The 26,911-nt window shown below is 38.6% G+C and overlaps 2 protein-coding genes across 4 annotated transcripts in view; one reads left to right on the forward strand and one right to left on the reverse strand.

The window, feature by feature from the left end:
• Positions 1 to 20,820, reverse strand: part of LOC124797950 (alpha-aspartyl dipeptidase) — a 39,137-nt gene extending 18,317 nt beyond the window's left edge. The window contains exons 1-5 of one of the 2 annotated variants that reach the window (XM_047261096.1): positions 20,665 to 20,820; positions 16,641 to 16,757; positions 14,601 to 14,692; positions 9,054 to 9,208; positions 8,794 to 8,967 (exon numbers count right to left, since the gene is read on the reverse strand). In XM_047261096.1, the coding sequence (XP_047117052.1) occupies positions 8,794 to 8,967; positions 9,054 to 9,208; positions 14,601 to 14,692; positions 16,641 to 16,744 (525 nt within the window). In that variant the 5' untranslated portion in view covers positions 16,745 to 16,757; positions 20,665 to 20,820. Of the gene's footprint in view, positions 1 to 8,793; positions 8,968 to 9,053; positions 9,209 to 14,600; positions 14,693 to 16,640; positions 16,758 to 20,346; positions 20,536 to 20,664 lie in introns of those variants that run through there. The other variant, XM_047261097.1, reaches the window with a different exon arrangement.
• The window catches only part of LOC124797949 (F-box/WD repeat-containing protein 5), an 82,113-nt gene continuing 75,970 nt past the window's right edge, over positions 20,769 to 26,911 (forward strand). The window contains exons 1-2 of one of the 2 annotated variants that reach the window (XM_047261094.1): positions 20,769 to 20,946; positions 21,028 to 21,290. In XM_047261094.1, coding sequence (XP_047117050.1) covers positions 21,050 to 21,290 — 241 coding nt within the window. In that variant the 5' untranslated portion in view covers positions 20,769 to 20,946; positions 21,028 to 21,049. The remainder of the gene's footprint in view (positions 20,947 to 21,027; positions 21,291 to 26,911) is intronic. The other variant, XM_047261095.1, reaches the window with a different exon arrangement.

The raw sequence follows: 26,911 nt of genomic DNA on the forward strand, positions 1-26,911 counted from the left end.
TGTGCACACAGCTGCTAATAATGAATGCAGTTTGCCATCATATGTGATGAGGGTTAAAAATGCAGAGAACATGTCTCCACGTGTGAATTGCTTTGCAGCATGCCTCCGTCGACTGAGGTACCGGGACATGTCATGGTAAAGAGGAAGTACGAGGAATGTAATGTTCTGCAGAGGTGAGGATAACGTTTGTAAGATATTCTACCTAGTCATCACAACTGGGGAAATGTTCACTGAAGATGGCCAGGGAGGAGTAAAGCCTCCAGTCAGCCTTAGTAAGCTCCCATTTGGGTGTGAACAGAGGTGGGGTAAAAGTCAGCATACGGATAGCACATGGGAAATGTACACTCGAGTATGTGTCGGAGAGAACAGACCACTAGAGACGATGAGCAAGTTGGGCAGTGAAGGAGGATAGGTCCAAATCGCAATAAGTGTGTGTGGAGTCGGAAAGGAATGTGCGTGCTCCCTTGTTTAGGCAGAGGAGGTTAAGTTGATTGAGAAGGTCAGCCATAAGGGCATCTCTCCGACAGGTTCTGGGAGAACCGCAAATGGGAAGGTGCACATTAAAGTCACTGAGCAGCAGAAAGGGGTGAGGTAGCTGCCCAATATGCTGGAGGAAATCTGCCCTGGTGACAGTGAATGATGGAGGGATGTAAACGTTGCAAAGGGAAATTGTCAAGTGAGAAAGGAGTAGGCAAACTGCAACAGCTTGAAGGTGGGTAGTCACGGAGATGGGTTGACTATGACTGTCATCCCGTATGAGCACCACGACTCCCCTATGAGATGGAAAGCCGTCCTTGAGGGAAAAGTCAAAACAGAGTGGGAATAAATGTGAGAGCTCAAAACGGTCATGAGGACACAATTTTGCTTCCTGTAGGCAGAGAACAAGTAGACACTGCGATTCTGAGAGTAGCCGTAAATTCTCTTTGTTTGATCGAAGGCGTTGAACGTTCCAATGAAGGAGAGTCATGACGAAGAAAGGGGAGGAGGAAAAAAAATGAAGGGGTGTCACCTCAGTTTCTGCCAAGTGCCAGCATTCAAAGATTCACTGCTACAGGGGCAATGGCTGGAGGATACTGCTCCATGAGATCTACAGAGGTGTCGGCTTTCTCTCTTTGTTGAGCTGCGGAGTCCAGGACAGAAAAATGGATGGCTGTGCACACTGGTGACATGGAGGTTGACCAGGCGACACCATTGAAGAGGATCTCCGAGTCGGCGAAGGGGAGACCGTTTGCCTTTGTTTCACTTCTTGGCGCCTTTTTGGTTGGCAGACGAAGACTCAGATGTTTGTTGGCTACAGGGACATAAGAAGTCTTTGTGGGAGTATTCCTTCCATCCTCTCTGGCCTGCCGGTGGTGTAGCAGTTGACTTCACCTTGGGAGGTGAATGGTTGGTGGCTCGTTGCATAACTGGACAAAGAGACGGTGATGCTACCATGACACTGGGCGATTGCACAACCACAGTGCTGAATTTGAGGTCACAGGTCTGCATGGCCATGTCCTTCATGCAGTGAGATGTAGCAAGAACAGTACTGTAAGTGCCAGATGGTAGAATGCAGGGTTTGCAACTAGCCAATAACTTGCGAGCAACTGGGTAAGGCACATTTTCCTTTACTCAGATCTCCTGGACAGCCCACTCATTGACATACATGGGACAATATTGAGAGGAGGTGGCATGGTCACCATTACAGTTGATACAGCGGGGAGAAGGAGGACACTTGCCCTCATGCGCACCCCTATCACAGGTTACACATTTGGCCGGGCGTTGACAAGTCGTTTGAGTGTGGGTGTAACAATGACAGCAGTGCATTGGGTTCAGAATGTACAGTCGGACTATGATAACTTCATAGCCTCCTTTGATCTTGGACAGAAGCTTCACTCAATCAAAGGTGAGAAAAAGAGTGCGTGTGGGCACTATGGATGCATCTACCTTTTTCATCACCCATCATGGTTGGCAATGACATCCTGATCAGAGAGGTACGATAAGTGAAAATGACACCACAGGAAGAATTCAAAGTTCTATGGGCCTCAACAAGAATAGGATACCCATGGAGAAGTGACATCGCAAGCAGTCATTGTGCTTGAGAATCAGCAGTAGTCTCCAAAAGCAAAGTGCCATTGCGTAAATTAGAGAAGGATTTCACAGGGCTGGCAACTGCATCAACACCTTTCTGAACGACAAACAAATTTACTGTTGCAAGAGGTTGACCGTCTTCAGCATGTGAAACCATGTGGAACTGTGGTGCAGCTGGGAGGTTCTTTGAATTGGGAGCTTCATTTGGTTTACCTCTGCTAGATGTTGACTGCAAAGATGATGATTGGCTCATTGTGAGAAAATCCCCTGTGATTACTAGCATCTCTGATGGTGCGCTCCTTCCAACTGGTGGCCCCCCATCAGACGGGGGCTCACATATCTCCCGAACACCTCACAGAGGGACCAATTGGCAATTTGGGAAGGTAGCAGCTCAGGCAATCACCCCTACACGGGCCTGGCCTGTACCAGGGGTACATGGGAACCCTACCTGTTGACCCAGGGCTGGGAATTACGCATTATCCAGTCACCTATTACACGTTGGCCCTCAGGAGCACACAGGGAGGAGGAAGGAAAAAGCCTCAAATGCCAAAGTGGAGGAAGGACAGGAGAAGATGAATGAAGAAAGGAAAAAAAGAAGTGAAAAATAGTGGTGAGACTGTTCTTATGTCAGTCACTGAAAATGTGGAACACATTCCCAAACATGCCCCAGACATGTTCCCCAAGGGAGGGGGAAAAGGAATAGCAAGAGGATAGACATGCAGCACAGAAGGGAAAAGAGACTGCAAAGGCTGGGGACCCTGGTAGCTAAGCACGAACCCGCTGAAAAGTGGTGAGCTGCCTAGGAGGCAGAAATGGTTCTGATGAACCTTGAGACATGTGTCTACACTTTTCTGTTACTTATCAAAACTCCTCACAAGCTGTTTACATGGAATTATCATGTGAATATTGAAATTTTTCTATCATACTGAATACTCAATGATGATTGAGAAATTGAGCCATTTATCATTTACTGCGACATGCAATATTCCATCTGGGCACATGACATACATCTTGAGGTGAGCCGTAAAAGACACATCAGCTACCGATGTCACACAATTTATTAGCACATGTGTGTCACAATTGTAATTGCAAGTCCAACTACACTGCCAGCAAGGAGCATCCTTGATGGTGGAAGTGCAAAACTCTGATGTTCAGTGGGTTGCCACTCACCATGGCCCTTGGCATGGTCTGTTGTCTTCACTGGGAGTAAGTCGTGGAAATAATGGGATTCCTTGCGTTATCCAGATGACAGTCAGTCTTCCATTTAATAAGGTTTCTGCCATGCATATCTCCTTAGATGCTAATGAAGGAAATCAAACTGAATTAGCAGTGTTCAAAATTGTTTTATTACAGCATTTTGTTGAACGACTGGTGGATAAACAACGTGCAGTGACGAAAGACTTGGTGAACTGCAAAAGGCAAGTGCAGCGTTAATGTTTTACACAGTGTTCTTCCATGGAGTGTGTGGTCTTATCTACATCAGCCGTGTCACACTGGCAGGGTATTTTACATACTTCAACCTTCTCCAATAATAAAGCATCTTTCAGTGATACAAGAAGGTCTGGTGTCTTAGAAGGGGAGGGAGTGGGTTCATGATCCCTATGTGAGTATATTCCAGGAACTGCCATTTACAGCCGGTTCCTGAAACTTTGTCTGTAGGCTTTCTTGGGATAGTTTATATCTATCTTCCAGAATCTGCTACTTCAGTTTCTTCAGCATCTCTGTGACACTGTCCCATGGGTCAAATAAACCTGTGACCATATGTGATGCCCTTCTCCATATATGTACAGTATCACCTGTTAGTCCTATTTGCTACGGGCCCCACACACATCAGCAATATTCCAGTTGTGTCAAACGAGTGATTTGTATGCAATCTTCTTTGTAGACTGATGGCATTTTCGCAATGTGCTATCAATAAACTGATGCCTACCATCTGCTTTATCCATGACCAAACCTATGTGATCATTCCATTTCACCTCCCTATGAAGTGTTACACCCAAGTATTTGTAGGAGTTGGCCAATACCAGCTGTGAGTCACTGACATTAGAATCATAGGATTCTACATTATTAGTTTTCTGAAGTGAATAATTTTACATTTCTGAACATTATAGCAGGTTGCCAATCTTTGCACCACTTTGAAATCTTATCAAGATCTGACCTAATATTTATGCAGTTTCTTTCAGACAGTACTTCACTATAGAAAACTGTCATCTGCAAAAACTCTGAGGTTACTGTTAATATTGTCCTCAAGGTCATTAATGTACAACACGAGCAGCAAGGTTCCCAACTTCCGTGGGCCATATCCAAAGTTATTTCTACATCTGACAATGACTCGCCATACAAGATGATATGCTGCACCCTCTCTAAGAAAAAAATTCTTAATCCAGTCAAAAATTTCATTTGACACAATCTTGTCTGATTGCAGTTTTTTTTATTCACATTCCATGAAGGCTGCTCTTCGATGAGCAAGCTCCTTATGCAAATCCTCAGAATTGGAAACTGTATGTGCCTAAGTGCAAGAGTCTTAAGTATACACTCACACTGTGACAGATAATGACAATTCCACCACGAGAGCAATCATTATTCTGTCTAAATAGAACATCCGAGAACAGAATAAAACCATACCTTCCTGTTTTCATGGTAAACTGGCTGTTATTACAAATGAAGTGGAGATATCCAAAAAATCCATTATTTTTTCCTATCCTTGGGGCCACAGTCTGAAAGAATCAAAATACCTCCAAAAACATTTGGTTTAAAGGCTGCTGATTCCAGAACTCTTTCCTCAAAATCCTCCACAAAACAATTGGCCACCTAAGAAGAGAGAGGGCTTCCAACAGAGGTCCTGTCAGTCTGTTCAAAACAATTCTTGTTAAACATAAAATAGTTCGAGATAAGAGCACACTGGAATAAAGTTGTGATGTTTTCCTAAATTTTACTACCAATCAGTGTCATGCAGTCTGCTAGTGGAATAAGTTGAATTCAATGGGAATTGTCTTGAAAAAGATATAACAAGATAAAATCAACAAAACTAAAACAAGAATTATGGAATGTAATCTAATCATATCAGGTGATGCCGAGGGAATTAGATTAGGAAATGAGAGACGAATAGTAGTCGACGAGTTTTGCTATTTGGCAGTGAAGCCAATCGACAATGGCTGAAGTAGAGAAGATATAAAATGTAGACTGGAAAAAAGAAGAAATGTGCTTCTGAAAAAGAGAAATATTTTAACTCTGAATATAAATTTAAGTGTTAGCAAGTCTTCTCCAAAAGTATTTGCCTTGAGTGTAACCTTATGTGGCAGAGAAGTATGGATGATAAACAGTAGGCCTACATACAAGAGAATAGTAGCTTTTGAAATGTTATGCTACAAGAGAATGCTGAAGATTACAAGGGTAGAATGAACAACTAATGAATGATACTGAATTGAATTGTGGAGAAAAGAGTTTTATGGCACAACTCAATCAAAAGAAAGGATTGGTTGATAGAACAAATGAGACATTAACTAGATGTTAATTTGGTGATGAAGAGTAGTGTGGGGGAGTGGGAGTAAAAATTTTATATGGAGACCAAGGCTTGACTAGAGCAAGCAGGTTCATGTGAATTTAGATTGAAATAGTTATGCATAGATGAAGAAAATTGCACAAGATGACTAGCATGGAGAAATGCAGCTTACCAGTCCTCAGGCTGAAAACAACAACAACAACAGCAGCAGCAGCAATAACAATAACTTAATGGAATACAGAAACTCATTTCAGAATATTTGAAAAGTGCAGAGAAAACAATGAGAACTATCTAATACATGATGGACTGTAGTTTATGTCTCATCGTTAAGACTTACAGATGCAATACATGTTGCTGCAAACAGTACTGCACGCAGTGCAGCATAGCGGTTGTGCCGCTGGCTGGCATTCTGCAGGTCTCTACCAATCTGTAAGAGACTATGTGAGCCACCATGAGATTTATCAGTGATGGAAGCATGTGCCGCAATAGCCACTGGGATGGTACTGATCCTACTAGCAGCAGCATCAATTCACTGAAATGGAATCCACCTCTTGGGAAGGTACCCAAAGTTGACAAACAGGAATCAATGGATAATAGTCTGCACCAACTTCCTCACCTCTGTGCTGTCTCCAGAGCTATGCCAACTGCTGAATCTCCACAAACTGCAAGGTTTCTGGTAGAAGGCATCATTTGGAAGCACAGATCACCCTGTGTAATGATCTCTGGATGTGAGAAAGTTTTCCAGTATGAACCTGTATCAAAGATAATTTCATGTTGCAATATCAAGCATCGAATGATAAGTGCCTACCATACACAAACAAATGGTCTCACAGAACATTTTAATAAGACTTTGACAGATATGCTCTCGATGAATGTTGATGTTGAACAGAGAGATTGGGGTAAAATACTGCCTGTCATGATGTTCACAAATAACAAAGGAAAGTAAGACACAATAGGCTTTGCATCATTCTTTCTGCTTAACAGTCACAAAGCTGAAATGACAAAGGATACAGACCCTTGATGCCCAGGAGAAAGACCAAAAGCACCGGATTCTTATACCTGTGCGGAAAGTGGCATTAATGGAAAAGTTACTAAAGATGTACTTTGGGCCATACTGAATCCTTTGTCAGATGTCAAATAAGAAGTTGAGGATTATGACCCTTCATCAAGAAGATGAAAGTGTAGAGGTCTTGTCCATGTTCTCCATATGAAGCCTTCCTGCAGTCCTGACACGCACTTTCACGAAGGGAAACTGAAGACTCACTCAACAACTGTGAATCTTCAATGGGTGGGGGCTACTTTCAACACTTATCATAGTGCAGGGGATATGACAATGCGATCAAAATACAAAGATCTACCAGTGCTCCCATAACAGGACCATTGACAGTATACAGATCAGGATGCTGCAGCTGATTCCAATAACAGCTTCTGAAACAGTGATGCTGTTTCTCCAAGAATGGAAACAATTGTGTGAGCTGTGCCGCATGCAGTGTGACTTGAGAACTAGCATTGCTTGCTGATGTGCTGCCATGTTGCCAATCAAACCAAACCACCTGAAATTATTGGTTATTTAGTAATTATCATTTCTGGAAAGTTCTTGAAATTTTTTATGTTTGTATATTCTGGAATACTTGATTTTGCTCGAATTGCAGCATGCTCTGCCCAGGACATCAGTTCTGGTTGCATATTCATGTTCGTAATAATCATGCTCACAATGCCAAGTGTTGGACTTCACTGATAACCCTGCTTTCAGATTTGTATTTGATTCTAATTATGCCATAATAATATCATCTATATATTGATCAAGTAGTAAAGGAAACAAAAGGAAAACTATGGAGTAGGAATTAAATCCATGGAGAAGAAATAAAAACTATGAGGTTTGCCGATGACATTGTAATTCTGTCAGAGACACCAAAGGACATGAAAGCACAGTTGAACGGAAAGGACTGTGTCTTGAAAGGAGGATATAAGATGAACATCAACTTAAGCAAAATGAGGATAATGGAGTGTAGTCGAATTGGATCAGGTGATGCTGAGAGAATTAGATTAGGAATGAGACACTTAAAGTAGTAAATGAGTTTTGCTATTTGGGGAGCAAAATAACTGATGATGGTTGAAGTAGAGATGATATAAAATGTAGACTGGCAATGGCAAGGAAAGCGTTTCTGAAGAAAAGAAGTTTGTTAACATCTTGTATAGATGTAAGTGTCAGGAAATCTTTTCTGAAAGTATTAGTATGGAGTGTAGCCATGTATGAAAGTGAAACATGGATGATAAATAGTTTAGACAAGAAGAGAATAGAAGCTTTCGAAATGTCGTGCTACAGAAGAATACTGAAGATTAAATGGGTAGATCACATAACTAATGAGGAGGTACTGAATAGAATTGGGGAGAAGAGGAATTTGTGGCACAACTTGACTAGAAGAAGGGATCGGTTGGTAGGACATGTTCGGAGGCATCATCAAGGGATCACCTATTTAGTATTGGAGGGCAGTGTGGAGGGTAAAAATCATAGAGTGAGACCAAGAGAGGAATATACTAAGCAGATTCAGAAGGATGTCGGTTGCAGTAGGTACTTGGAGATGAAGAAGCTTGCACAGGATAGAGTAGCATGGAGAGCTGCATCAAACCAGTCTCTGGACTGAAGACCACCACCACCACCACCACCACCACCACCACCACAACAACAACATCCTTCACATAGTCTTCCGTCTTCAAGTTAGGTTTAAAGAGTTTCCTCTCCTTATTCTTCCCTGGAAAATTTTCCCATCAAAGTTCTCTCTGTCTAGTACTTTAAGTTTGTTGCTAATACCTGATTGTGAAATACAGACTAAGTAAGGTGGCATATTTCCACTTCTGTTGTATTACTTTATTGGTACACAGCTAGCTTCTGCCTTTTAGGGTATTTTCAAGTGATTTTCTGCAGTAGAAAAATGTTCTAAATGCATTAAAATATCATTAGCTTCAAATTTACATGTTCTAGTCAGTTTGGTTCACACATACGCTGTCTTGTCAGTTTGACATTTGAATAAGGTGCCTTACACTGGAGTAATATTTTGTGTCAGTTGTTTTCATGATTGCCCAGAACAACTTCATTGGGTCATTAAGCTAAGAGGTACTTTTCACTAAAAGGAATACAGTCTCTATCTCCGAAATCAAAATGGCAAAGCAATAAATTATTTTTCAAAGTGATACACTTCTAAGAATTATCAAACACTTACCCCCATGTGCTTGGAAGAAGGGTCAGGGTCCAAATAATGTGGATTGATATTAAAAGGTACAAGTGAAAGTGCCTGGAAAGTTGGTGGATACACTATAGGCATATCATTTGTTGTGCAAATGCTGACAGTAGCAACATTTGTTCCAGCACTACTTCCTATGTAAGGCATCCCATCCTGGAAATTAAACAAATAAGAATAACTGCATTTCGTAGTGAGAAGTAAACTTTCAAAAGGTTTCATATTATTTAAATTGTGAGTACCTTTAACACTCTTTGTTGAATAGGTTCCACAATTTTGTTGTCATATAGGCTCTTTAGTAGCTGAAAGGTATTTCCTCCTCCTATAAACACAGCCTCTGCCTTGGCTACTGCTGATACAGGATTGTCCATTTCATGAATACCTTTAACTTTGAAGCCTATTTCAAAAAATTAAATTAAGTAACAACAGTATATGGCAAAATGAAAGCCTAACCATACACCTATAGTGAACACCAAACTCACAAATGAAATTTAAAATGTATGTGGCTGGTTAGATGCAATTGAAAACTAACATTTGAACTCCAGAGCACAGATTTATTTCTTGCAAATCAAAAATGAACAGGAAGGCAGCCACTTGGAGGGGAGCTGGAAGAAAGGAAGGACAGGAGTGGCTAGTAACCCAAACATTCTATGGTTCATGGTTTGATCACAGAAACTATTTCAATTTTGAATAAAAATCATCATCAATGGCAGCTGAAAACCTCTGTTATACAGAAATATCCTCATTCTGTCAACAGACTTGCAAAGAGGAAAAAGAGCAGATAGAGGCTTGATGTACACTTTTGCCCTTGGAGTGGAAACTGCTCCTAGCGGGGAGAAAAATGAACAACATGAAGCTGCAGAAGGCAATCCCTGCATTAAAGCCACATAATGTGTATCCGCAGGGCATATAGCCTACAACTGGAAAAAGTGTCATGATGATCTCTACAATGTCAAAAAAAAATTAGTGCCCAGCCACTCACAACTCCAGTAGGGGACTGCCATGGGGGAGATTAACACAGAGAAAAGATTGGGTAACCAACATATAGGAGTTGGAGTATGGAATTTCAGAAGTCTGAATCTGATAGGGAGGCTGGAAAATCTGAAAAGGGAAATGCAAACATTCAGTCCATATGTAGGAATAATAAGTGAAGTAAAACGCAAACAAGATGAGGATTATTTTCATCAGAATTGACAGCAAACTGATGACAGAAATGGCAATAGCTTAGGTACACACACAAACAGTAGATGAAGAGACAGAAAAATCGCACAACAATATAAGTGTACCCATTCAACAGGACAAGGGGGGCCATGTCCCCTCCCCAACCCCCTCCCCCTAACTCTTAGGGAAAGGAAAAAATATAGTATTGCCAAGCGTCTTTCTATGAAGATAATGATTTAAAAGTTGGTATTATGCTTGTTTTTAGCAAGCTCAGAATTGGAACTTTTTTGTGGCTACTTACAAGTCGCCATTTGTCTTCCAAAATATTAAAAGTAATCCATACTTTCACGTCTAAGCCCCCTCCCTCCCCTACATCCATTGCATGGGTGCCATTGTGATGATATGAAAAGCATAATTCAGTATGTGAAAGGAGGTGAAAAACTAATAATCATGGGTGTTTGGAACAGTGTGGAATGGGAATGAAGAGAGCACAGAATTACGGGGGAGAATATGAGCTCAGAGCTAAAAAAGAGAGAATAGAAAGACTGGGTTCTGCTGTCAATTTCATTTATTGATAGCAAAGACATTTCTCAAAAATCAGAAAAGGAGAATGTACACCTGGAAAAGGCCTGGAGACACTAGAAGATACCAAGCTGTGTTACATCATGGTCAGATAGAGATTTCAAATCAGATATTGGATTCCAGGCGCAGCCAGGAGCAGATATAGACTAGTCATAATTTAGTAATAATGAAGTGTAGACTGAAGTTTAAGAGAATCATCCAGAAGAATCAACCAGGAAAAAAGTGGGAAACTGAAATACTGAGTAATGAAGAGGCTTGTCTGAAATGTTCTAAGGCTACAGACACAGCAATAATGAATGCCACAATATACTATTATTCTCAATGAAGTGGAATCGGAATCTCTACAACGGGCTATCACAGAAGTTGGAAAGACAAGTACAGGTACACGGAAGGTAAATGAAAAGCTATCTTGGGTAACAGAAGATATACTTCAGTTGATTGATAAAAGAAGGGCATATAATGTTGAGCAAAACAATGGAACACAGTAATATAAGTCACTTAGGGATGAAATAAGGAAGTAGTGTAGGGAAGCTATGGCAAAATGATGCAGGAGAAATAATCTGAAAAAAGGAAGAGTTGTCTGAAGAACTGATACAATACATAGAAAAGTCAAAACAATCTTTGGTGAAATTAAAAGCAAAGATATCACTATTAAGAGTGTAACAACCATTCCACTGCTAAGAAGCAAGCAGACAGGTGGAAAGAGTACACTGAAGGCTTCTACAAGTGGGAGAAACTCTCTGATGACAAAATAGAAGAAGAAATGGGAGTTGATCTGAAAAATGTAAGTGATGCAGTATTAGTCAGATTCTGACAAAGCTTTAGACAACTTCTGATCAAATAAGGTGGAAGACATAAATAAAAATGATTTGTAAAATCACTACAGGAAGTGGCAACTGAATGACATTCGATTTGTTTTACAAGATCATTTACTCTGGAAACACTGTCAGACTCCTGGAAAAATATCATCCACACAGTCTCAAAAATAGCAAGGGCAGATAAATACAATAACTATCACACAATTAGCTTAACAATTCATGCGTCCAAGTTATTGACAAAAACAATAAATAGAAGAATGAAAAAGAAAACTGAAATTCTGTTAGATCACTACTAGTTTTGTTTTAGGAAACATAAAGGCACCAAAGAGGCATTTCTGATTAAAAAAACCTTCATAGGGTTTGTTGACCTAGAAAAACCGTATGACAGTATAAAATTGTGCAAGATGTTTGAAATTCTCAAGAGAATAGGTGTAAGCTATATGGAAAGTTGTAAAGATAAAAATGGAAGACCAAGAACAAATGACCGGATTAGAAACAGTATAAGAGAGAGATTTAATCTTTCACCCCTACTGTTCAGCTTATACATCGAAGAAGCAATGATGGAAATAAAAAGAAAGACTGAAGAGTGGTATTAAAATTCAGGGTGACACAATGTCACTGAAAATATTTGCCGGTGACATTTCTATCATTAGCAAAAGTGAGGAAGAACTGCAGGACTTGTTAAATTGATGAACTGTAATCATCACACACTGCAGATTGAGAGTAAACCAAAGAAAGATGAAAGTAATGGGTAGTAGAGAAATGAGATTAGCGACACACTTAGCATAACAACATCAACATGAAGTAGAACAACTGAAGGAATTCTGCTATCATGGAAGGAAAACAACACATTACGGGTGATGTATGGACACGAGAAGATGATTAGCACAACCAAAGAGAGCATTCCTGGGCCAAAGAAGTCTACTTGTATCAAACACAGGCATGTATGTTTGCAGTATTGTATTGGATGGAACTTAATCACAGACTGTACAACAACAGTAAACGTGCATTTGAAATGTTGAAAATGGGGTGGACTGATAATAAATGAAGCGGTTCTCTGCAGTTATCGGTGAGAGAGGAGCATGTCAAAAACATTGACAAGAAGGAGGGACTGAATTACAGGTCACGTGTTAAGACTTTAAGGAATAACTTCTGCGATATTTGAGGGAGCTGCAAATGATAAAAACCGAAACGGAAAACAGAGACTGGAGTATATCCCGCAAATAACTGATAATGATGGATGCGAGTGCTACTTTGAGATGAACAGGTTGGGACTGAAGAGGAATTTGTGGTGGGCCACATCAAACCAGTTACAAGATAGATATTTTAGAAAAAGTGACTTGGGTCAATTCATATGAGGTAGATTACTCTGTTAAATATGTGACACAGATAAAAACATTGCAAATAATGTTTATATTATTGCACACATTAGGGAAAATCGAGCAATGGAAAATCCAGGATAGGATGGAATAATGATGATTTTATGAAAAGGACAGAGTGCTATTCACGATGTAGCAGGGACACTGAGTCGTAGGCAGGCAGCACTAAAAAAGACAACAAAATATGTGAGCTTTCAGCCAAAAGGCCTTCTTCTAAAGTATACAACCTACACACATTCAAGCAAGAACAACTGACACACACACACACACACACACACACACACACACACACACACACACACACACACACACACACACACATGAAACCACTCTCTGGGCAAAGTGTCTGGCCTCTGTGGCCAGAGACAGTGGTCATGTGGGTATTAGTTCTTGCATGAACGTATGTTGCCTTCTTTAGAAGAAGGCTTTTTGGCTGAAAGCTCAGACATTTAGCAGTCTTTTTAGTGTGCCTGTCTGCAACTCAACATCTCCTCAATATAGTGAGTAGAAACACGTTCTATTCATAATATTGTCATACATTAGGGAAGGAATTTATGGTTCTTTATGCCAAGTGCTCTTGAATGACACAGTTAACTTCTCAGTACAATGTAACTGGATAGATAAAAAATCTACTCACCAAGCAGCAGCAGGAGAACACATATAAAAAAAAAGGTTTTACTTAGGCAAGCTTTCAGGGCCAGTGGCTCCTCCCAGCAGAAGGGTTGAAGTCATAGGAAGAGATGTGAAGGAACAGGTGCAGAGAGGTTTAGGAAAAGCGGTAAAGTTTGGAAAAGTCATCCAGTCACCCAGAACACGGGTCAGGGGAGAAGTCTCCCCTGACCCGTGTTCTGGGTGACTTTCCTGAACCCTACCCCTTTTGCTAAATTTCTCTAGTTATTTTCCTTCACCTGTCTTCCTACCCCTTCAAACCTTATGCTGGGAGAAGGAGCCACTGGCACCAAAAACTTGCACACCTAAAACCTTTTTTATACGTATGTTCTCCAGTCGCCGGTTGGTGAGTAGATTTTTTATCTAGTGAATTACGTTAATTGTCAAAAATTGATTATTTTTCACAGTTAACATCTCAGATTTCTGAGACAACTTTTTTTTAAAAAAAAAAAAAAGTCTTGGTTTACTTTATGGTATACTGGAATATAAAGGGCCTTTGTTTCTGTGTTGCAGATATTAGTTTTAAAAAGTATGGAGCAATACTGACATCTTATTTATTTTGCTCACCATTTCATCATTTATATCTTTTCACAAAAGAATTTTCAGCAAAACACACTTAGCAACAAGTGTTTTACATGAACCACATGAGAGACTTGTATCTACAAAGTATAATGTTGCTCTGTATCATCATTAAAACAAGCTTCTCAGCCCTATAATGGCAGCAGTTCCAAGATCTGGTATTAAGTATATGATCCAGAAACATATTGCAGCTGCCTATTTATTGTTCCCAGAAAGACAGGATTAGACTGATTAATGCGTGCAAAGAGGTGTTTAAATAGCTTTCTCCATGTGTTCCATTTGCGGATGGAATGGGAAGAAACCATAATATATAGTAGAGTGGTGTGTACCCTCTGCAATGCTCTTCAGAGTGGTTTTCATGCTACCATGCAGAGATAAGAATGGTACCAGACAATGAAAATCTTATAACAGATCATTTAGAAATTCTTGCTAGGAAGTAATACATAATGCCAAAGAAATAATTTTCAGTAATATTTCTGATGATAATATTATACTAACTGCTGGAAAACTGTCACTGGTACACACCCTTTTTTTATTTTTTTGTAAATAATACTACTATTGCAAGAGAATATATTAACCAAATAAAGTAAATAATACTCACCAAAAGTTTCTAATGCTTTCCTTGCTTTGTTAGTGTAGGCATCATAATCTTTTAATGCATAGGGAATGAATAGTATGTTTGACACATTCCACCTGAAAATATTGAATTAAGCTTTTGAGGAAACCAAAATGTGTTTAGGATAGTTTCAGTTCAAGATCTTTTCAGTGAATTCCTCTTCTGACAGGCAGCACAAAATGTTTACATTCTTGTTCACCATTATTACTATTATCGTACATTGTACAGGTAAAGTCAGTGGCACACAGCCCGCAACTGAGCTACTGGCCTGACTGTAGGTAGAGAACAGCCTCTCTTCCCAAAGTCAGTAGGAGGGGAAGGGTGATGGACTCATCGCCCCCCCTCCCCCCCCCCCCCCCAAAAGGAAAGATCCCAGGTACTGCATTCATTTATCATCAGGCTGAGTGGGCCTGAGGCTGGAGCAATGAAAAAGCCCTGCCCCTATCCGGGATTGAACCCTGGATCTCCAGGGCTCGAGTCCTGTGGTCTATCTGCTAGGCCAAGATGGCCAGCATTACTACTAAACCATTAAATGACAGTATCTACATTTGCAACTGTTTATTCTTCTCTGCCTACTGTAACATCATAAGCTTCAAATGTCTATATCCTAAGAATTTGAGAAAGTGTTCTGGCTCCAGTGTCTAACAACAACGGGGTATATGCAAGACAGGTTGCTAGTTCATATTCTCTATGTGGTTTTGATTTCTTTCACTTTCTGAAGACTTAGTGTTAGAATTTCTTAGAGAGGTGCTCATATAGGTTGTGTAGCCCTTACCCAAGGTACCTTCTCTAGAGCTTATTTCAACTATCTTCTAAGCTTCAGTACTCTAGCAGCATTGCCCCCTCCCCCCGCAATCCATCATAATTGTGAATTATGAGTTTAGTTTACTAACAGTGGTACCTACTAATTTTATTTTAGTATATTTTGCACTTTTGGTGGTATTTGTATAGGTTTAGCATGGACATGGTTCTTGAAGTTCTGTAGCTTGTGGGCTGTAATTATAGCTCAGTTGATTTTGAGAAAGTTTTTGAACAATAAGTATTAGCAAACTATACACTTTGGTCTAAAATATTTAAAATAATCAGGCTCAAACTTTCTGTCAATACGACACCTCTGTCACAGTTTCAGAATGAAACTCGTCTGGGATCTTAACAGAAGCTGTGCTGTAGTTCTCAGTGTCTTGAATAGAAGTGTTATTTATGTGCAAGGGAGCCCATTCAGATTTGTACTTGCATTTATTTGGCCCAGTAAATCTTACATTTAATGAATACTTTTTTTCCATTCTGATGCACCACTAAACCATTTTAGCTAGCAAATTTCGATTAAAGATATGAATAAAATAATATTAACACTTACAGACTTTACATGCTACAAGTAGACAGTCATATTTACACAATATTTTTTTTAACTGATAAAGAATGTGGCTCACACTCTCAATGTCTACCTGCTCACAAAATATTCAAACCTAAATTAGGTGAAATACACAAACCTATTCACCATTGCCATTCTATTGCTGCTGTCCCCTTCACCTCAAAGTGATCTTCTACAAACACATTTTCTAACTGGTAAAGAGTTATGTCACTGCTTCAGTATATGTTTTTGTATCATTATTTGCCTCTTTAATCTACCTTATTATTTGTTTCTTTTTCTCCTGCCATTGTTTTATTTGAATCTTGCTATATATTCAGCTTATCACATTTTGCATTACGTTGGGCCTTTGTCCTCAATTTTGGACCTAATTTTCTATTCTGGAAAGTAATAATGATTTTCACATAAATAAAAAATATTGAGTTTCATGGTGATTTCATTTACATGTCATAAATTGGCTGGATAAGTCTATTCATGGTCAGAGTATGAGAAATGCCTACCGCCCTCAAACAGGATGAAGTCCATTACAACAATGTTATTCAAATGAACTGTGTTCATTATTGCTCTACTTTTAATTAATATTAATCATGCACAAGAAATGTATTAAAAGAACAGCACTTTTGATTTAAAATGCATAACTTCTAACATGTACATACTTTGATAAGAAGATCTTTATATGTTCAGAAGCATACTGCAGGTATTCTGTTCCATGAACAGTTGATGTTGACAAAAGCAGTAAGTTTTTTGTACAAGCAGCCATTTCATCAGCAATTCTGAAAAACAGAAAAAAAGAAATAAAGTAAGTAAATAAATAAATAAGGCAAATTCCCTCAGAATTCTTACTTCATACAGAACATTAATTATCAACATCTTGAAATTACTGATACAGAGGACATTGATTTCTACTTATGATTGTAATCTGTTGTTTCTTTCTCAAAGTAAATGAACCTTACAATAACCAGGTCACTGCAGGAAGAAAGTAAGGATTTAATGTTCCATTGATGACAAAGTCAGCAGAGACTGAGCGCTAGCTCAGATTTGGATAAGGATAGGGCATGAAATTGGTTACATCCTTTATATGAAACCATCCCAGTATTTGCTTTAAACAATCTAGGGAAACCACAGACTTTGCACATTTTGCGATTAGGTGAGAATGTGGGTCTTCAACCATAGTGCAACTACAACAATAACTAACACAAATGCTTGGGTTTATCAAGAGCTAATGGCAGCAACATTAAAGGCAGTAGAAGATTAGGGAATATAACAGGTACTACTTCTGTGCCACACATGTTTGTATTTTTTCCAACCTTTAACAAACAAAGTGAAGAGTGGGACACGTACCACCAACAATTGCAGTAACATTTTACGGCTGGCCAGTTTCCAGCATAGGAAGACAAAAAGCCATATTCTTGTCAGGAAATCCCGAACTGCATCGCCAAATACAAAAACCTAGAGCCACCAATGAACCCAATGACACGTTAGTTGCCTATAATATTTTCTTTACTATAAGAACATTTTTTGATGAAGAAACATGTTATTGCAGCCATAATAGAAACTGACAGTGAAAGATGCCCCCCTCCCCCCCCCCCCCCCCCAAAAAACCGTCTTATGTAGAGTAGCCCACTGACCTACATGGATTAACTAGGTATTACAATTTTGACTGTATACGCAAACCTATTCTGACAATCTAATTGGGGATGTTATAGTGCATCTTACCACCAGCTGCACTGAGGAGGACTCTGATGGAAATAAAATGAATAGCTCAAACTTGTGAAACTGCCTGCACAGTCCAAAGTTTATTTACAATGGAAGATGATGTCACTGCAGTCAGCTCTCTGGTGCCAGTCAGGCAGGACTTTATGCAATTTCCAGTGGGGCTCTCGTCTCCTCCATGGACCATACTTGCAACAGCTGTGACAAGTAACATCAGCAGCAGTGCCACTGCGTGGCTGTAAACATTGCTTCCTTCACACAGCACATGCCACCATCAGAGTGAGGCATGTAAAAAGTGTGACAAAAAGGGTCATTTGAAAGTCACATTTTAGCAGCTCTGCTGCAAATGCATCCCAACCGGTGGAAGTTCGTGGATTGAGTGAAAAGCCTAAAGAAGCGCAGACTCCTTAGAATGCAGCCCAGCCATTGTACTTGATGCTCTGTAACAATATAATGAGAGGGAAAGTTGCTACTCATCATATAGTGGAGATGCTGACTCGCAGACAGGCACAACAAAAATGTAATATTGCTACATTCCATCCAGGATTTTCCAGTGCTTGGTGCTTTCATAGGCAAGTGCTAAGTGAAGTTACTCCTTGAAAATGGTGCTTCTGGGTCCTTGCTCAATCAACCCACTTGCTTAAGTTTAGGGTCGCTGCCTTACAAGCAATATAAACAAACTTTTGGGCCTATGGGCTCCATTACACCCCTTTACTAGGAAAAGTTCCAGTTTTACTCACTCACAACCCAGTCACACATCCAGCAAATTTCCTTGTGGTGGCTGACCCCAAAATGGGTACTTTTGGGTTTGTAGTTCATGAAACAATACACGCCATGGAATCTGAAGGACCTTGCACCAGTATAAAGACACTCTTCTCACTTGGGTTAGGGAAGGCAACTAATTTTGAAGTTCACACCACTCTTAAGGGGATGACTAGCACATGCTTCTTCAAATTTTGTCCGGTGGCCTCGGTTCTAAAGGATGCCATGAAAACAGAAATGGACATATTCACTTATGAATAGGTGTTGATGTCTATTCCTCATAGTCAACAGGCCTCTCCACTGATGACAGTAAGCAAATCCAATGCCACTTTGAGGCTTTGTGGTGGCTTTAAAATGATGATAAATGCAAAAGCCGAAGTGGGAACTTATCCCCTACTGACCCTGAACAGACTGTTTTCAGAATTATGCCACAGCATCTTATTCAGTAAAATCAGTTTTGCAGAGGTTTATTTTTAAATTTCCTTGGATGCAGCATCAAAAGTTTATCTAATGCTCGATACGTCATACAGCATTTACCATTAAAATCGGTTACTTTTCAAAATATCGTCGCCCCCCCTGCCATAACCAGACTGACTGGGACATGTTCCAAAGATGAGTTTAGTGTGACAATATTGACTCCAATATTGTGGATTTTGTCTGCTAATGTAGATGACCCCAAAGTGGATGCTTTGGGTTTACAGTTCATGAAACAGTACACAAGTCCAAAGAGTAATCACTAGTAAACCAAATCCTTAGCAAGAACCAAACCAACAGACCAATAAGAGTGCACTTCCACTGCATTAGCACTGTAATAGTGTTACAACTGACTCAGACCGGCCACAAGATGCCTTATATTCAGAATTCAGGTAGGTGTGGCCTTGTCAGAGAGTGAGAAGGCCTATGGTGTAGTGGCATTTCACCAGTTGACAGTAATGTTGCATCAGCTACATAGTTTCCCTAGTGAAGACACACGACCCAACTACATGCCCTCCTCCACGCTATCCCAAGCAGTAACCATCAGGAGAGAAGAAGCAGGTGTGTATAGGCTGACAGAGTCACCACTGGGCAGTGGTGAATCCTGCCTAGTCATCGAAGATGGGGTGTCTGGGAAACCTGCTTTCTTGGATCGCTAGACAACATTCAAATGAAGGCAGACTGGCTTTAGCTACCTGAGACTGTGGTCATGTGTGTGTGAGTTGTGTTTGCATGAGAGAGAGAGAGAGAGAGAGAGAGAGAGAGAGAGAGAGAGAGAGAGAGAGAGAGAGAGAGAGAGAGTGTGTGTGTGTGTGTGTGTGTGTGTGTGTGTGTGTGTGTGTGTATGTGTGTGTGGTCTATTTTCAGTCTTTTTGGTGTGCCTATCTGCGACTAAGCATCTGCGTTATATGGTGCATAGCAACTATCCTTTTCATAATATTGGATCTAATCTCTATTAGTTTTGAGTGTAGATCACCTTTCCTTGAGGCCATGAAACACATCAGTGAAATAAAAATACATACAACACATTTATGAAATAAATGATATTCTAAAGTTCAGTCCAAAGTGGTTCTCGAGGCTGTGGAAAAAGTAAAAAAGAAATATTTTTTCATTTAAAATTTCACTAAAAAGTTTACAATAAAAATTTACAAGTATACATATTAATTACAAATGAAAAGCACAAGCCATCAATTATACATGCTTAAGTGCGTATGAAAGATCTTAGTCTACTGTCACCGAACACTGTCAAAACAAAAATCGTTTTTATCTCTTTATTACACACATCACATTACTGCATTGAAGCTGTGTCACAGTCAAGTATAACATAGCATTCATGTAATATGATACATTTAATAATATTTGCATGGAACAGTTCTGGTATGACATTTTTCTAGGAAATTACTGCGGACTTACCACAACTCCTATAGTTCCTAGAAACAAAAACGACTGCGTGTTACAGTTCGTCAGTTTCCTACTCCTGTGTTAATACATGTAACAGATGATAATGATTCATCCCCGTGAACAAGGTCCGAAACATTATCGGATGGACAGAGAACATTGAAAGAAAATATTAGCTGTCCCTATCTTATGATGTATTCGGTTCCGTAAGTTTTGTTTTCACATTGTGTGTGGAGTCAATCTAGACTTATTATTAAATATAATTGTTGCATTTAGAACAAATAACTATTGTATATCACTGTTACCTATGAATAGAGAGAGTACGAAACTTACCTAAATTATTTACCACACGTGAAAATTTTGAGTTATGTAAATACACGCCCCCTACAGGTGACATTAGACATTAAATATTATCTAATCCGAACTCTCGCACTCCCATAATGCAACAGTTTGTTTGGAAGCGATCAGCTGCGGAACAACGAGACAGCTGTTAACGTTAGCGAAATCGCAAAACAAATTAGTAATGAGTATCTGACAGCGTAGAGACAGGTAGTGTAGTATCGCCTGTCGAGGAAAAGTGAGAATCTTCAAGCGGCTACGTTAATACTGAATACTGTATGCCGTCTAGCAATTAATTTTCGCAATGCTGAATGTCGTGCGCTCTTTTAAGTGAGAGTAATCAAAATTATATTACAGCCTTTTTAGTTGAAAAGTAGAGATGTCAGACACAACTGATGAAACAATTGACGCGAATGAAAGCCAAGAAAGTGATGATGAAAAGTGGAATTACATTCCAGATACAATTCTGCTTCATATCTTTCAATACCTTACAGCAAGAGAATTGCTTAATGTAGGCTTGACATGCAAGAGGTGGTTGAGTGTATCCTACGATGAACTTTTGTGGAAAAATTTGCTTTACTCTACCTTTAAAATCGATCGTTCGGTTGGGATAGCGCCAGGTATGTGCGAATTTATTATTTGATTTTCTAACAGGCTAACAGTGTACAAAGGTGCTTCTTTTCATTTAAATAAACCCTCCCAACAAATAACACTATATATTCCCATATTCTTTCTTTTTAGATTATTCTTTTCACTACTACTGCTATTACTATAACTAGTAGTTCTGAAAGCCCATTTTTGTGTGTTACTTTTTGTTGATAATAGAGTTTGCACAGAAAGTATTGTGATCCCTAATCAGTAATTACGAGATAGAAGGATTAGCATCTTATTTCTGCTTCCATCCAGATATATTTGAATTGTCATTAGCCTTAAATGTAATTTAAATAAATAACTGATAACACAAACTTTCAAATCTGGAATGAAAACTTCTCACAGAGCCTAACACAATTATTTATGTGCAGGCCCTATCCCTGAGCAGGTTAGATCTTTGAATGCAATCCATTTTTAGTTGTGTATTCTTTAATAACCCATTCATTTGCACATTGTTCCACAAGTGGAGCAGCCACTGCAAAGAAACAACCAATTTAGTAGAGCTAATCTATTCACACATATAATCTTGGGAATTAGATCTCCTACTTCTAGATACTTTATTCTATGTTGTTGCAGAAAAAGAAGTACTTTATAAAAAGAACCTACTGCTGTTCCTCTTAAATTATACAGCTCTTTGAATGCAAACTATGTATCTATGTAACTTTACACAGAACACACATCAGCTATGCATGTACTGGGAAATTTAAAGCCTGGATAATATGATCATCAGTGTTATGTAGAAATTTCATCCCTAAGTCTAAATACTCTGATGAACTACAGGAGTATCAGCGTGCAAGGCACTGTCTTCATTTGCAGTATTTGAGGCTTTCAAATTTCTTTCCTACAGTTTGATGGCAACCTATCACAGACTTTCATACCATAATATATTTCTTTGTGAATCCTAGATGGAGATGAAGAGTCTATAAGAAAATTATACTTATTTCTACTGTTGTGGTTGTGTGTTTCACAGCTCACCTCAAATTCAGTTTTATTATCAGCCATAAATACCCTTATGAAGTAAGTGTATAGGCATGTAGGTGTAAGTATCCCAAGAACCTTGGAAAAGCAAGATGTGTATTTACATAATATTGTTAATATATGCTCCTGTAGATTAAGTATTTCCTTGACCTTAGCTGCAGTGCTACAGATGATTGTGCCATAGGACAGTAGTGAGTTAAAGCATGTAAATTATGCTAGCAGGCCCATATGCAGATCAATACAGTGCAAAAGATTTCTAAGAGCAAAGTAACCAGAGCTGAGCTTTTTTGTTTTGAACTTAACCATTTGCTGGTGGCACCTGTGTTTATTGCACATCAGTTTGCTTAAAAACTCCATAATTGGCATTTCATCCAGTGTATCCCCATCGATCACTACTTCTGGTGGCTGTAAGTCATTTTTATATTCTTGGAGTTGCATAATATAAGTTTTTGCGGGAATATGACCCTGGTGTTCAACTACAATGGCAGAAGAAGAAAAACCCCTTCAAATTCTGAAAACCAGGACAGTGTGATAACTGGACCATAACATGCCAAAAACAAGGGAGACCACAATGCACCAACGGAAGAAGCTGCGTATGCAGCATTAACTGTAGTATTTGAATCATCACATTTTAAAATAAAAGAAGGAAGATCACAGTGTGTAGCAGAAGAACCAGCTGTAGCAGCATTAAATGTAACAAATGAAGCATCATACACAACACCACAAAAAGAATATGAAAGACATCAAAGTACAAAAAAGCAATAACCAGCAATGACAAAAATTGCACAAATAGAAAGGAAACCAACATGGGCTTCACAGAGAGTACGAGCAGTTCCCCGGTACTTAGCAAAATATTTTTTATTTCACAGCCAATGAAAAAGAAGAAAGAGAAGAGGGACAAGATAAATAACAATGAACACACTGTTGGTCACATGTGGGCCTCCAACCACAAGAGATTTTCAGCAACTCGGGCATCATTAAAAGGAAAATAATATTACAGTTCTGTACCAAAACCTTCAGTACCTAGGCCATAAAAAATTAGTAGTGCTCCAGAGTGAAACACAAGCAGATATATTATGCCTTAGTGAGCATGGGCTAAACAAAGTTGAAGTTTGCAGTCTAATAATAAGATTCTGTGATCTGATGTATTACTTCTGTAGATCAAAATGTAAAGATGGAAGTGTTGCTATGTACAAGAAAAAATTGGTACTCTACAAAATACTGAATACTGTAAATGTATAAACTTTCCAGCATACGTTGAAAAATGTTTTGAAGTTACTAACATAATATTGAAGAACTAAGAGTTTTCTATGTATACAGGTCTCAAAGTGGTAATATTGCAACATTTCTGACAAAAGCCTATCAGAATTATTACTGAAGTTTAAAGGGAATGACAACACAGTATGTGGAGACTACAACATAGATGCGGAAAAAGAATCAAAACAAAAACAGAAATCAAAAGAAACATTACTACAGTGCAATGTGAAAATAATAATAAACATACATACAAGAGTGACTGATAAAGAGTGCTACCTTGTTGATAACATTATCAATAATACTGAATGAATGTGGAGAAAAAGTTTTGCAAACAGCAATCTCTGATCATCATGGGTTAATGTTTTGTATCTAGAAAACTAGGAGTTCGAAAACAGAAATAAAGCAAGATGAGAGAACAGTCAGGATTAGAAATCTACGAAACATGAACTTTTTAAAATAACACTGAGGAAAGAAGATTGGACAAACAATGTAAGCACAAAGCACTAATTAGAAGTATGGTGCCTTTATCTTAGTACTGGTACAGGCTAACAATAAGAGAAGCAAAAGCCAGTTCAATAAATACTCACAGGAAATTCAAATCATAAAACAGCATGGAACATAATCTATGCTGAAAGGTGTAGTCAAAAGAGTGTGAATAACAGAAATTTGATTGCCATTGAGAGCTGATAACATTATAGTTACAGATGGCACCAAAATTGCGAATCTACTCAACAACAATTTTATCAATGCTTTGCATAATTTGAAGTGGGAAAGAAATCGTGCGGAGTCAAATGATTCTCGAACACTTGGGCAACCATCCTACTGAATGTTTTTGGAATAAACAGAACTCATAAAAATAATTTAGAAATTAAAATCCAAGAAATCTGCTGGAGATGAAATATCATATTATTTAATAAATCATATGAATGAAGAAATAATTGAACCACCCTTTGGATACAGTGAATTGCTCATTTGGAGGAGGAGTATTTCCACAAAAATTAAAAATAAGCAAAGTAGTGCCAATGTATAAGAAAAGTGATGAAGATGACTGGAATCACTACAGACCAGTATCTTTAATCTCTGGTTTCTCAAAAATACTAGAGATGCTCATGTGTGGCAGTATGACCACATTCCTAGAGAAATGTAGGGTTCTGATTCCGGCACGGCATGGCCACATTCCTAGAGAAATGTAGGGTTCTGATTCTGGCATGGCATGGTTTCCAAAAATGGAAATCTACAGTAACCACCATCTCAGCCCTGCATTACACAAGACACTTTGTATCTGCCATGTGTCTTCATTTTTCTAAGGCTTTTGGTACAATCACGAATACAACACTAAATGAAAAACTTGAAGACATGGCATATGTGGAGAAGCAGTTCATAGATAAAATCCTGTGTCAGTAACAGAAAGCTGTATGGGACAATAGAATCTGAATGCTGAATGGAGTCTGAAATCAAGGATATCAAGTACAGTGTAAACCCAGGATATGTATTTGACCCACTTCTGTTCAGCTTGTTTGTAGACAATATCCAAGTCAGTGAGAAGGATAAAAAAAATACTGTATGCAAAGGACATGGCATTAGAATGTAAAAGAAAAAGTGGAAGCACTCAAAAGAAGTGCTTTTATGTCGACCAATAATACATTACAGTGGCTCATACAGAATGACTTAGTGATAAATCTAAAAAAGATAATGTTCATGGTGTTCACAAATAGAGAAAAGGAAGATCACATGGATATATTCGTAGATGGAACAAACTAATTACAGTTGTCAATGAGCTCCAATAAAGACAACATTATGTAACAGCTTCCACATTGTGCTAACAAAAAATTCTGTGTACAGTGTACCATGATCTATTTGAACCATGTTTACAGTAATGGAATTACTGTTTGGGGAAACTCCAGCAGCAATGACACAAAAAGAACTTCCGTGTTGCAAAAAAGACCTTTAGGACCATTTTGAGTAAAAAAATTGACAGACTTGTGCAGAACTGCTTTCCATGATCTAAAAATATTGACTTTTCCATCTATGAACATATACAAAACAATAATTTCATTAAAAAAAATCAACACATTACTAGAAAAAATAAAGCAAGAAATAAATAAAAATAAATAATAAATAAATAAATAAAATAAAAATAAATAAAAATAAAACAAGAAATAAAGGCCAGCTGGGAGGTGTACCGTACAGACAGACTGAGAGCTTCTGGAAAAGGTCCTCAATACTTAGGTGTACAGTTGGTAAAATATCTTCCAAAGAGTCTACAGGACAGTATGAGTGAAAGAACATTCCAGAAACTTCTAAAGTATTATGGAAAAAGAATTTTATAATGTAGAGGAGTATAAGTGTAAAGAATGAGGAATGCTGTTATTACTTGTATGTGTGTACTGTAATCTATTGAAACTAGTGTAGTATGATGAATGTAAATAACCTGTAGTGTGTTATTTTATATTGTAATAAGTAGGATAAATATTTCAAGATATTAAGTTATGTTGACCTGTCCTATTTTACACAAGTGAGGTACTGCAATGGTAGCAGATTGGACTCTCATATGGGAGGACGATGGTTCAAACCTGTGTCCGGCAGTCCTGATTTAGGTTTTCTGTGATTTCCATAAATTGCTTCAGGCAAATTCTGGGACGGTTCCTTTGAAAGTGGATGGCAGACTTCCTTCCCCAACCCAATGAGACTGATGACCTAGTTGTTTGGTCCCCTCTCCAAATCAACTAACCAGTCCTGCACATAATGTAATCAAATGGGACCAAATAAAAATCTATAAATCAATCAATTGAGACACACTTCTGACAGCATTTGAAAAGTCCCCCAGCGTCTTTGGTAAATCACTTTTGTAGACCACGAGCAAGAGCAGGCCATGTACCTAACTGTGTGTGACTTTATATTTAATTTTTGCCCACTCTGAATTAAGTTTTATTCTTTTAATATTATTTATTAGTGTCATACTCCATTTTCTGTTGTTGAACTTGAAGAAAGAAAACTTCTCATCCAAGTTCGCATTTGTAAAATCTTTATTTACAGTGAACGGTTTTGGTAAACAGCATTACCATAATCTGATCTGTGAATAGTGTACATAAAGCATTATGAAAACTATTGTTCATGTAATTAATTTAATACACGGCGTATACTATTATTACACGTACCTCTGTACAAGTTAATAAGAGTGACCAATTTGTACTATAAATGTACTCTAATTAGCTGGACAGTTTACATTAAGATGCCTTGGCATAACATTTATCAAATATTTTGCCAAGTGCATCCTCCCATATTGTTAAGCAGGTAGAAGCTAAAATATTTTCTTAACTTCTGTTATTGAGATATGGCACTGACCATACTACCA

The sequence above is a fragment of the Schistocerca piceifrons genome, chromosome 5 (genome assembly GCF_021461385.2).
Source record: "Schistocerca piceifrons isolate TAMUIC-IGC-003096 chromosome 5, iqSchPice1.1, whole genome shotgun sequence".
Lineage (NCBI taxonomy): Eukaryota > Metazoa > Arthropoda > Insecta > Orthoptera > Acrididae > Schistocerca > Schistocerca piceifrons.